At 45.8% G+C, this 13,336-nt stretch overlaps 1 protein-coding gene across 2 annotated transcripts in view; it reads left to right on the top strand.

Annotated features, from left to right (window-relative positions):
- sash1a (SAM and SH3 domain containing 1a) overlaps window positions 1-13,134 on the top strand; it is a 260,951-nt gene extending 247,817 nt beyond the window's left edge. For both annotated transcript variants that reach the window (XM_070889949.1, XM_070889950.1), the window contains exons 16-19: window positions 1,548-1,691; window positions 4,585-5,717; window positions 6,951-7,082; window positions 12,801-13,134. In XM_070889949.1, the coding sequence (XP_070746050.1) occupies window positions 1,548-1,691; window positions 4,585-5,717; window positions 6,951-7,082; window positions 12,801-12,875 (1,484 nt within the window). In that variant the 3' untranslated portion in view covers window positions 12,876-13,134. The remainder of the gene's footprint in view (window positions 1-1,547; window positions 1,692-4,584; window positions 5,718-6,950; window positions 7,083-12,800) is intronic.
- Window positions 13,135-13,336: the final 202 nt, after the last annotated feature.

Raw genomic sequence — 13,336 nt, 5'->3', positions numbered from 1 at the left:
CATCTTAAAAAAATCCAAAGAACTTCACACCATCAATTACTTTTGGAGAAACACCGACTTATGCATGTAAAATGTTCTCAGAATGTAATTGTAGAATTTTATAGCATAGGAGGAAGCCACTCAGCTCTGTGCACCTGTGCCAGCTCTGAGTTTCCCCACACCCTTTCCCCTTAGTCTCTGCACCGGTGTAACATTTTATTTTTCAAATAATTTATCTATTTATAGATTCTCTTCCACCCGTGTTTCTGATTCATGCCCGAATGACCTTCTGTGTGGAAAATAAAAATCTCCTGATCCTTCCCTTCATTCTTTGTTTTTGAATTAAATTTTTAAAAATTTGTTCTTGGAATGTTTGCGAAGCTGACCACTTCAGATTTATTGCACAGAATTCCATAGAAATTAGAACACAGAACAGGCCATTCGGCCCCAATCAGTCCTTCCACACAAACAAATAGCCCTAATCCCATATGCCCACTCTGTTCCCATATCCCTTATCCCCCTTTCCTTCATCCACTTATCGAACCTATTCTTAAATGTTGATGTTATATATGTGGACTTGTATTTACTCTGTACAGCCACCAGAGGGCTCATCCCCTGGAGTCCCAAGGGATCCCATAATCCCTTGGGAGCACAGGTATCTAAGGAAGCTTCACAGGTTGAAGAGGCACTCAGACCTGCAATAAAAGACTACGGTCACACTTTATATTGAGCTCACAGTGTTCAGTCTGACTTTTTCTCCATACACAACAGTTGACATGGTCTCTGTTTCCTCTTCCTGTCCCAATGGATAGTCACCAAATTCCCTTCCTCGCTAACTCATTTGACCACCTCCTGGAAGGTGCATTCCGAGAATCCTTCAGCCTCCTGTATGCAAGAGAATGGCACCAGCTGTTCCTCAAGGTCAGAAACCTTGAGCTCGAGTCCAAGCAGTTGGAGATACTTGCTGCATGTGTTGTTACCCTGGACACACAAAGTATCCAGGATCTCCCACCATGTACAACGACTGCACATGACTGTCTTCAGCTGTTCCCCCGTACCAAATTAAACTGTTTTCTCTTAGAAATGTAATCAAATTAAACAGAATAACTTAGCGATTTAACCCCTCAAGTATAATTTTAATCCAACTACATCATAAGGCTGAACTCCCTCTAAGGCAAAACACACTGTCCTGTCCTGTCCTTACACACTCCACTGGTCTATTGCAGTTCAAGACTAATCTATTGGCAACAAACTCCGATTTATACTGGCTTCACTTACACAGCAGCCAAACAGGAAACAGCTGATCACATCATAGATCCAAGTAGTAAACCTGAGACTAGCTGAACTAGTCTACAGGTACCACATAAAACAACTTGAAACAGTTCCTACCATTAAACAGCTATAGTGAAGTAAGTTCAACTCAAAATACAGTGAAATGAAGAAGAATTTCAGTACTTGGCAAAAGACACCAGTGATGTTTAATGATGGTTTTCACATTTTTTTTGCATCTCTTATTAGTTTTAATTCGCACAGCTGTACTCTCGACATTTAATGTTTTCTTCTTACAGGTAACAGTGATAAGGACCCGGCTGGTGAATGTGCCTCTCAGGAGATTTTGCCCCACTTTTCCCTTAAGCACGCTGGTCCAGACCTGCAGAGACACATTCCCTGGGATTCAGGCTGCTTTGAGGAGAGTGGATACCCCGAGAATGGTAGGCGCAGCTAAAACTAACTCGGAGCAACTGCTTTCTAAAGATGCTGCACTCGCTTTCTCAGGGACTTGAGCGCATAATCCTGGCTGACCCTCCAGTACAGTACTGAGGGGGTGCTGCACTGTTGGAGGGTGCCGTCTTTTAGGGATAGTTGTTAAACCAAGGCACTCTGCCCCCTCGGGTGGGCGTAAAAGATCCCACGGCACTATTTCAAAGAAGGGGAGTTCTCAGTATACTGGCCAATATTTATCCCTCAATCGACATCTCTCAATGATCTGGTCATTATCACATTGCTGTTTGTGGGACCTTGCTGTGCAAACATTGGTTGCCACGTTTCTTACATTACAATAGTGATAGACAACACTTTAAAAGTACAGTACTTCATTGGCTGTAAAGCGCTTTGGGATGTCCTGAGGTTGTGACAGGTGCTATATAAATGCAAGTTCTTTCTTTCTCTATGTTGGCGTGCTTGAGACATTGCTTGGTTTTTATGTGCCTTTTTCTCTATTCTTGGATTTATTTCTGTGTACACATCGAGGATAACTGAGCTCCATCTGTAGGTTCCTTAACGAAAGTATTCAGTTAGTCAAGTCGCCACTACAGATGTTAGCAAATGGAAATCCATAGCAATCTTGATGCTGAGCGTACTTCAGACAGATTTTGTTTCAAGGTCCTGGCATAATTCCTATCACACTGGCAGTGCGAATGTGAAAGTCCCGGGGAGCCCACCAGTTTTATCCCAAAATGTACACCTGGCTCCGTGGCTAAAATGTCAACCCGGTAATTAACAGCTTAGTGGTACTGTCTAAAATGAGGAAGTGGTTGATTGATATTACAGCATGGAGTTGTATTACTGCACTGTGCCATATTGCAGCACTTATCACAGTACAGCATTAGTCCCTGTTACATCACTGATCTATAATTACAGCACTAATCTGTATCACAACACAAATCCGTATAGGTCCGTATTACTGCATGGATCCATATTACAGCTTTGGTCCAATGTTTAGCTATGGCTCTGGGTAGCACCCTCGTCTCTGAGCCAGAAGATTGTGGGTTCAAGTCCCACTCCAGAAACTTCAGCACACTCCAGTGCAGTATTGAGGGAGTGCTGCATTGTCTGAGGTGCCATTTTTTAGATGAGATGTTAAACTGAGGCCCTGTCTGCCCTCTCAAGTGGACATAAAAGATCCCATGGCACTGTTTCAAAAAAGAGCAGGGGAGTTATCCCCGGTGTCCTGGCCAATATCCCTCAACCAACATCACTAAAATAGATTATCTGGTCATGATCACATTGCTGTTTGTGGGATCTTGCTGTGCGCAAATTGACTGACACATTTTCTACGTTACAACAGTGACTGCAATTCAAAAAAACTACTTCACTGGCTGTAAATGCTTTGGGATGTCCGTTGGTCATGAAAGGCACTATATAAATGCAAGTTTTTCTTCCATATTGCAGTACAGATCCATATTGCAGCACTGAATGATCTTGCAGCTCTCATCCATATTACAGCAAAGGACCTGAGATTATGGTTGGGTAGGAGGATGGAAATGGGTTGAATTATCTGCATGGTGGTTCAATTTCCAGTCGGGGGGAGGGAAAATCTTCTGCTGAAAGTGCTTGAGATATCTGCCATGCGCACCAGCTGATAGGCCCAACATAGACTGTACCTGCTGAGAGCAGGGTGAGCCCCTTTGTATACCAAATAAGAACCAAAACAGCTGAGGGAGGGTTGGTAATTGATCTCGGGGGAATTGATCACTTAATATGACCAGAATTTTAACATTTGGGTGGTACAGCATTATTCTTTATTTCCTCTTTTGCCTGTTAAAAACCTTTGGCTCCCCCAAATACTGTGACAAGAAAGACAGCCAGATAACTGAATGACACTCTTGTTCCATGAAAAGAGTCAATGAAAGCTCTTCCAAAATTCTTTGGTACGTCCATGGGAGCAAGAATTCCCTTCGTCCCGAAGGCTAGATGGAAGCCTCCTGTGCACCTGCTCCCCAAGGAGAACACTGGGCCAAGCAGCTGAATCGATGTTTCACTTGGGCTGCATATGTTGATCCTTCCCAACCCCATTGAATTTCTCCAACTTTTTCATTTTGGACATGGGGATGGACCTGCAAAAGGACAACCTGCCAAACGCTGAGGGTCGGTGATAGTTGTGAGAACTTGACCCCGTGCTGTTCAGAAACAATAGCAAAGGCTATACTGGGTCAGAGGGTACTTTTCCCTACAATGCTGTTCTAGCAAGAGTCACGTTTGGTGCTGTTGACCAACTGAAGGAAAGGATTTGCATTTATATATACACGAACATGCGAAAATGATGGACAGGAAAAGACCATAGGAACAGGAGTAGGCCATTCAGCCCCTTGAGCCTGCTCCACCATTCAGTTAGATCATGACTGATCTGCACCTCAACTTCATTTAATCTGCCTTTGCTGCAAATCCCTTGATACTCTTACCCAACAAAAATCTATCGAAGTGCATCCAGCAAGGTCCCATAAACAGCAATGAGATAAACGACCAGATAATCTGTTTTTAATGATGTTGCCTGAGGAATAACTATTGGCCAGGTGACCAGGGAGAACTCGCCTGTTTGTCTTCGAAATAGTGCCGAGAGATCCTTTGCACCCACCCGAGAGGGCAGCTGGGATCTCAGTTTGTCTCATCTGAAAGATGACCCCACCGACACTGCACTACTCCTTCCGTACTGCACTGGAAGTGTGAGCCTGGTTTATGTGCTCAAGTCACAGGAGTGGAACTTGATCCCAAAACTTTCTGGTTCAGCTGACACCTTAGTATTATTCCTGGCATCAGTTAGGTAAGACTGCTTTTAACTTTGTGTTTGCATTATCGGCAATTCTAACTGTTTTTTCTTGTCTTTAGGAAAAAGCAGAAAGTCTTGGCCATTAGTATCCACAGGATCATTGGCAAACCCGGAGTCGCAGTTCAGGTGCCCACCATCAAACTATCCGGCACTTCACCTCACACAAACTAGTGAAAATTTACACTTTGGAAGCGATAAAGAGAAGTGCATTGCTAAGCCTCAGGCCCCATGCAGTTCCCTAAAGTTTGTCTATGTACAGTTTGATTACGATGGCCATTCAGTGCCTCTCAGAAGGACAAGTTGCCAAAAGTTGCAGGTCAGCGTAAGTTGTGAGGACTTGGCACATTCCCGTGCTGTTCAAAAGCAGTGGCAAAGATCTCGCTCTTTAGATGATTTGCACAGTGAAGCTGTTTCTCCATCAAACACCGTCTTGGATACAGGAACACGTGCTGCTCTGCCGCAGCAAGGTAAACTCGGTGTGGAGCCAGATATCAAGAAAATCTCCAGCATGAAGCCTCATAACTGCAGTGCAAGGGAATTCTGCAGGCCAAGTGCAGTTCCTTGTGTAGCGGCAGAAACACAAACAGCACCAGTCAATGCTACTGGTCTTCAAACTACACAATTAAAGGACCTAGTCTGCAACCCACTTAAGTTCTCAGAAGAGAAGAACGTCCCATCTCCAATTACAAAATGCGTCCTGCCCAATCAAACCACAACACCCCCACCTCTGAGCATTCAGCAACGCCACCATTTTATGGAAGGATGTGGAGACAGAGCAGAGATCTGTAATTCAACAGAAAGCAAGGAGCTTATGACTGAAACCAGGCCACATTCCAAAAACCCTTCCCAGCCACCTCCAGTGCCTGTCAAGAAATGCAGAGAGTATATGAGAAATGGAATCCATCTCGTGCCTGATAATTTGAACAAGTCAAACCCTTCCATCACTAGTAGGTCTGGATTGGCCTCTAACTTACATGTTCAATGTTCCACTGTAGAGCCGGTCAGCTTACCCTTGGCTACTCAACCCCCTCGCTTACCAGAGACTGCCTGCATACCACAACTGGGAATTAAGTTGTGTTCCGTATCTGGAAGAAAAGCCCCCCGGATGAGAGAAGCAGAACTGGAAACGCTAATCGAAAACAAGTTAGAATCAGAAGCAATTGATCTCACCGAGAAACCCTACTCTGACAAGGTATGAACGAAGCTGGTTATTCCTCTTGGGGAACAAGTGTCCTATGGCTAGTACTAAGCCCATGAGCCCAATTAAAGGACGTATCAACGTTCTATAGAATTGAAGTGTAGACTTTCCATAGAATTGAAGTGTAGACGCACCAGTCAGACCTGAAACAGAGGCTCTGAAATTCCTGTGGAAGCCCTTAAGATGGTAGATCTGTGGTGGAGTAGACATTCAGATCACCACTGCTGACGTCCCTGATAGGGTTACAACTCTAGTTGGACGTATTATGGAAGGTTCCATCACATGACCTCCTGTAGCCAACTGCCCCGTCTCCACACTCCCACTATTAGTCACCCAACACATCCATCCTCACATGGTATATGGGGTAGAATCCTGCTCCAGGGACCCTTGTCCTCAGCATTCTATTCCTCAATATCGCCATAGTTGAATATTCTTCCTTCCTGCTGCTCCTCATCATCTTCCACATGGTCATACTCCTCTGCCCCTAATTGCTGCACTGGACCTTCAGGAAAGGAGGGCATAAGCTACGAATGGGTGAATACTGCTCCCTTGGGATTAGGGGGTGGAAGCTGGTGACTGAGATGCTTCACAGGGATGCTGTGGTGACTGTGTAGGTCCACACTCACTAACCTGCCCTCACTGTGCAGATGCTTCATTGTGAGGCAGGCCTCCTCTACCACATTGCATTGCCACGAAACCACTCCATCAAACATCAAGCCTCCAATACATCCTGAACAGGGCATCCTGAGCATCACACATGGAAACTTCAGGACCCAATGCGTCCAACTGGCAATTTGTGGCAGAGTCGACATTCGTAGCCACAGTTGGCTGTGGTGGGATGTCTACCTCACTCTGCTGTTGTCACAGCAGCACGGCAGAGATCCTCGAATGTTGACCCCTCCCCTTATACTCTCACCTCACCAATAACAAAGAAGGCAACTCATTAAATATCTAATGCAGTTACCACACCAGAAAATACTCGATGCCGACATGGCAATGATTGATGATTGGTTGAAAGAACCATGTGCCTGTGAAGGTACCAATCAAGTGTCTGATTGACAATGTGAGCCAATCAAATGCAGTTCAGTTTGATCAGTAAATACCAGTGAAGAACAAGCTTAGCAGCAGGAAAAGCAACGACCAACTGGCTCAATTTTTGTCATTTTTATTTTAAACTTGTCATAATTCTTTCCTGACGGGACCATGTCCTCTTTTACGATGTTTCAGCATGGTCGCTGTGGAATTCCGATGGTGCTGATAAAGAGATACGCAGATGACCTTGAACGTACTGCAGAGCACGTGGCTGTGGCTATGGACCTTGTGAGAGTTAAACAGCTCCGCAAGCAGCATCGCATGGCAGTGAGTATTGTAGTCAATAATCATCATTGTATGTCTGTGCGGCCCCCGGCCTGCGAGCACCATCGGAGCAGGCTGGGGAGTGGAAGGAGCAGCGTGACGGCACACCACTCCAGGCAACAGCACAAGCTGGAGCAGGAGAGCAACGGCAGTGAAAAGTGACGTCACCAAGATCCAGGTCGGTGATTGGAGCGTGGGCAGGTACAGCAGGAGCGGCGAGGTAGGGGCGAAGGAGCGGCGAGAGACTGTAGAGGGACGTGATCGGGGCCCAGGAGAGGCGTGAGTTTGGGGCCCAGAAGAGACGAGGGCCCAGGGGCAGCACGGGCCAGACCACACTGCGATATGTGTGCGCAGAGCTGGTCTCCAGTTGTCTTGGTTAATCCTTGCTACTGGACCAAGACCTCGCTCTGTCAAGCTCGTGTGGTGGCTGGTGTGCAACGGTCACCACACGTTAAAAAAATCCAAGCACAGGCATCTTCCACCCTTCAAGCTTCAGTTCGGACCTGGAATTTTAGGTCCATCATTGAAATACCTGTGAACTTTTTGACGTGGAAGCAAGTCATCCTCGATTTGAGGGACTGCCTATGATGATGTATGACAGTGAGTATTATAATCAATAATCGTCATTGTATGACAGTGAATATTGCAGTCAATAATCATCATTGAATGGCAGTGAGTATTGTAGTCAATAATTGTCATTGTATGGCTGAGTATTGTAGTCATTAATCGTCATTGTCGATAATTTCGAATACAAGAGCTCCCAAGTGAAATACATGGGACACATACTGTCTAGTGATGGACTCACAGCCGATCCAAGCAAAGTGGTCACAATCAATGAAATGCAGAAACCGCAGGATGTCGCAGGTGTACAACGATTTGTCGGCATGACAAAGTACCTCGCAAAATTTTTGCCAGAACTTTCAGACCTCAGCGAGCCTCTGCAATGGCTTATTCGTAAAGACTCGGTCTGGAAATGGACTGAAGAACAAGACAAAGCGTTTGAAGCTGTCAAACAACTTTGACCACAAACTTGCAACCAAAGGTCAAGGAGATGCTTCCAGCAAGGATTCGTCCTTTGCAACAGGGACAACCAATTGCATACGCGAGCCGAGCGCTCAGTCCAGCAGAAACGCGTTACACTCAAATCGAAAACGAGCTGCTTGCTCACGTCTTCAGAATGGAACAAAGCCATCAATATGTATACGGTCGGAAGATCACGCTATACAGACCATAAGCCTTTGGTTGCTATACGACACAAACCGTTATCTGCAGCACCCAAGTGACTACAACGTCTGCTCATTGGGCTCAACCAATATGACGTTGAAATAAAGTATCAACCAGGAAAAGAAATGTATCTAGCAGACACCCTCTCGCGTGCATACCTCGAAAACGTGGAGAGATCACCGACATAAATTGCAGTGGAATGCATCACTTGCAGTTGCGCATTGTATGGTAGTCAGTCCTTGTTTGGAGTGGTGGACTTTCTCCCACTCTCCAAACAAGGACTGACTACCATACAATGTGCAACTGCAAGCGATTCCACACTGCAACTGGTCATATGATCGAGGGGCCCGCACTCCATCGAGAGGACACCAGCACAGGTCAGAAGGATAAAAGAGCTGGAGCGTGCCACTACAATTTCCAGCACGAGCTTCTCCAAGTGTGCGACGGCTTCGAGGTGGGCGACTGGGTGACGTCATCAAAACCCAGGTCGCTGTTTGGAGCGTGGGCAGGAACATCGCCGGGGCTCAGATACAACAGAGGAGTGGGAAGGTCGGGGCGGGTGAGCGGCGAGAGATTGTGCCGGAGGTGTGACGAATGATTGAGGCGGAGAAGCGGCAAGAGATCGAGGCAGAAATGCGGCGGATGATCGGGTCGGAGGAGCGGTGAGGGATCGTGGCTGAGATTCGGCGAGAGATCGCGGCGGAGGTGCGACAAATGTTTGGTGCGGGGATGCGGTGAGAGATCGTGGCAGAGGAGCGGTGAGAGATCGCGGCAGAGGTGCGGCAAATGTTTGGTGCGGGGGTGCGATGAGAGATCGTGGCAGAGGAGCGGTGAGAGATCGCGGCAGAGGTACGGTGAATGTTTGGTGCGGAGGTGTGGCGAATGGGGTACGGGGCCCAGAAGAGCCAGGGGCAGCACGGGCCAGCCACACTGTGATATGTGCGCGCACTAGGTCCGTGCAGCAGAGCAGGTCTCCATTCGGCCTGGTTAACCCTTGCCACTGGATAAAGGCCGAGCCCGTGTGGTGGCTGATGTGCAACGGTCACCACACGCTAAAAAATATCCATGCACAGGCATCTTCCACCCCTCGAGTTCAGGACTGGAATATCAGGTCCTTCATATTGAAACATCTGCGAACTCATCCCTTTTTGTGTGGAAGCAAGTCATCCTCGTTCGAGGGACCGCCTATGATGGTGATGATGACAGTGAGTATTGTAGTCAATAATTGTCATTGTATGACCGTGAGTATTGTAGTCAATGTATGGCCAGTGACTATTGTGGTCAATAATCGTCATTGTATGGCAGTGAGTATTGTATTGAATAAACACCATTGTATGGAAGTGAGCAATCCAGATTGGAAGCAGATTGTGTGCCAGTGCCTACCTTAGTCAGTAAGTGTCATTGTACGGCACTGTGGATCGTAGCCCTTCGTCCCCCTCGCCCCACATCCCCCCTTCGCTCCGCGTCCCCCCCTCGCCCCATGCCCATCCCCCCTCGCCCCGTGCCCGTCCCCCCTCGCCCCGTGCCCATCCCCCCTCGCCCCGTGCCCGCCTCGCCCCGCGTCCCCCCCTCGCCCCGCGTCCTCGCCCCGCGTCCCCCCCCTCGCCCCGTGGTCCCCCCCTCGCCCCGTGGTCCCCCCTTCGCCCCGCGTCCCCCGCCCCGCCTCTCTCCGTCCACCCGCCCGTCTCTCAAAAATGCTTTACGATAAATATTTTAAGTGACTACGTATAACCAAACCACTGATTGACTAAAAAACATCCAATCTCGACAAACAACCTGCTTTTGTTTCTCACCATCAACAAAATGAATATTCAAACCTCTATGGCTGTGTCCTCTCACCTGATAACAGCTGTTGCTGTTCACATCTGCTGCATCTGTTTTTCTGTGAGTAGTTCAGAATAGAAAAGCGCAATTATAATATATTTATATGATTTAATCTCTTGTCTAATATAAACATTTTGAAAGTACTCACTAGTTTTTTCAAGGTCTTTTGGAAAAAGTATAGAAACTCAAATCCTCACAGATTGAGGGGACACACCCTGCTATCTTTCAATGTTTTGCTCTTGCACAGATTATATGATGGAAAATTATGCTCGGAATGCATTGCTGTGATGAAATGCTCTCTCTCAACTCGTAGGGTAAAAATATCACAGTCCAGGCTTTTGAGACAGGTTGAGGCCTTCAAGTACAAACTATGACGACTATAGACCAGTTAGCCTAACATCTGTGGTTGGGAAAATGTTGGAGTCCATTATTAAAGAAGCAGTGGCAGGACATTTGGAAAAGCAAAATTTGGTCAGGCAGAGTCAGCATGGATTTATGAAGGGGAAGTCATGTTTGACAAATTTGCTGGAATTCTTTGATGATGTAACGAACAGGGTGGATAAAGGGGAACCAGTGGATGGTGATGTATTTGGACTTCCAGAAGGTATGTGACAAGGTGCCACATAAAAGGTTACTGCACAAGATAAAAGTTCACAGGGTTGGGGGTAATATATTAGCATGGATAGAGGATTGGAGAACAGAGAGTCGAGATAAATGGTTCATTCTCTGGTTGGTAATCAGTAACGAGTGGGGTGCCGCAGGGATCAGTGCTGGGACCCCAACTATTTACAATCTATATTAACGACTTGGAAGAAGGGACTGAGTGTAACGTAGCCAAGTTTGCTGACGATACAAAGATGGGAGGAAAAGCAATGTCTGAGGAGGACACAAAAAATCTGCAAAAGGACATAGACAGGCTAAGTGAGTGGGCAAAAATTTGGCAGATGGAGTATAATGTTGGAAAGTGTGTAGTCATGCACTTTGGCTAAAAAAAATATCAAAGAGCAAGTTATTATTTAAATGGAGAAAGATTGCAAAGTGCCGCAGTACAGTGGGACCTGGGGGTACTTGTGCATGAAACACAAAAGGATAGTATGCAGGTACAGCAGGTGATCAGGAAGGCCAATGGTATCTTGGCCTTTATTGCAAAGGGGATGGAGTACAAAAGCAGGGAAGTCTTGCTACAGCTGTACAAGGTATTGGTGAGGCCCACCTGGAATACTGCGTGCAGTTTTGGATTCCATATTTACAAAAGGATATACTTGCTTTGGAGGCAGTTCAGAGAAGGTTCACTAGGTTGATTCCGGGGATGAGGAGGTTGACTTATGAGGAAAAGTTGAGTAGGTTGGGCCTCTACTCATTGGAATTCAGAAGAATGAGAGGTGATCTTATCGAAACGTATAAGATTATGAGGGGGCTTGGCAAGGTGGATGCAGAGAGGATGTTTCCACTGATGGGGGAGACTAGAACTAGAGGGCATGATCTCAGAATAAAAACAGAGATGAGGAGAAATTTCTTCTCTCAGAATTCGCTGCCTCAGAGAGCTGTGGAAGCTGGGACATTGAATAAATTTAAGACAGAAATAGACAGTTTCTTAAATGATAGGGGGATAAGGGGTTATGGGGAGCGGGCAGGAAAGTGGAGCTGAGTCCATGATCAGATCAGCCATGATCTTATTGAATGGCGGAGCAGGCTTGAGGGGCTGTATGGCCTACTCCTATTCCTATTTCTTATGTTCTTATGACTATAGAAGACACAAAAGGCAATTAAGTAGATAATGTTAATGGTATTACTGTATTATTAATGTGTATTTATTAAATTGTATTCGGTATCAGCCTTGGTTTAGTGATACCAACTTCACCTCTGAGTCGGAAGGTCATGAGTTCAAGTTCTACTCTCGAGACTTGAGCACATCACCTAACCTGACAATCCAATGTAATCAGAGGTGCTGTCTTTCGGATGAGATTTTAAACCGAGACCCAATCTGCCCTCTCGGGTGCATGCAAAAGATCCCATGATACTACTCAAAGAGCAGGGGAGTGTCCTGGACAATAGTTATCCTTCAACCAACATAACTTAAACAGATTATCTGGTTATTTATCTCATTGCTGTTTGTGGGGCTTTGCTGCCGCATTTCCTACGTTACAACAGTGACTACACTTCGAAACGTACTTCATGGCTGTAAAGCATTTGGTCATGAAAGGCTCTATCTACATGTAAGTTCTTGTATTGAAAGAGTCAATTTAAAAATATATATATTTTGTTTAAAACTTCATTTTGGACATTATAATTTCAGTTACCAAGAAAAAATTGTTGGTTGAATTCACATTGAGAGAGATTTGGTTGATCAAAAAACAGAAACTGGCAATCATTTAGATTAGGAAATTCAGTAAGATGTGATCACAGAGAAAATTTCAATGTTACAACTGGCGGCAATTAGAGTGTGACAAGTTTACATTGGCAGTGTCAATTATATATGTAGACATAGGAATTTGCAATGGAAATATATAAAAATAAGGACAACATCTGAAGACTACAAGGGAAATCAACTAGTCATTGAATACATTTTGTGAAATGGTAGTTACTTAGGATCAACACAAAAGTTATCTGTAGCCAAAAGACAAGGCAATCATCCAGAGTCACTAACTTCCTGTTTCTTTATATGCTGTTTAGATTCCAAGTTCCCCCGATAAGATGAACAGAAAATCTACAGCCCTAGAAATATTGAGCGGGTCTTCAAGGAGCTGATCTTCATAGGACTGTCATGTATATCATTACATCCCCAGCCCCTGGTGCAGCACTCTGGGTCAGATAAAGGCCTTATTTAGAAAACAGCTTTCAAATGTTGGAATTAAAGGCCACCCTGTCACCCGAGTAACCATTCCATGAACACACACAGGCACTGGGTGTCTTTCATTCCTTCACTCTGCTTTGCACAGTGTGAGCTGTTGATAAAGTAACAGTTCAAAATTCAAAGAGTAAGTGAAGGAAGCAGAGTGGAGTTCAAATGATGGCCGTAAACGTGCTTGGGGGTCGGGGTGGGTCAGGGGAGGTGGGGAGTTCTGCTGACGGACCGACGTGCCTCCTGGGTAGCCGCATAGACAGGGTTTCCGCCAAACTTACAGCGCTGAGGCAATTGCCGGCGTTTATTTCTGACTGGCGTGCATTCAAATCCACGTTCGAAAAATCAGCCACTGCTGTCTCAAATT

Source organism: Pristiophorus japonicus, chromosome 9 (genome assembly GCF_044704955.1).
Source record: "Pristiophorus japonicus isolate sPriJap1 chromosome 9, sPriJap1.hap1, whole genome shotgun sequence".
Lineage (NCBI taxonomy): Eukaryota > Metazoa > Chordata > Chondrichthyes > Pristiophoridae > Pristiophorus > Pristiophorus japonicus.
The sequence above is the reverse complement of the archived record's forward strand: the minus strand, read 5'-3'. Positions and strand labels throughout refer to the sequence as shown.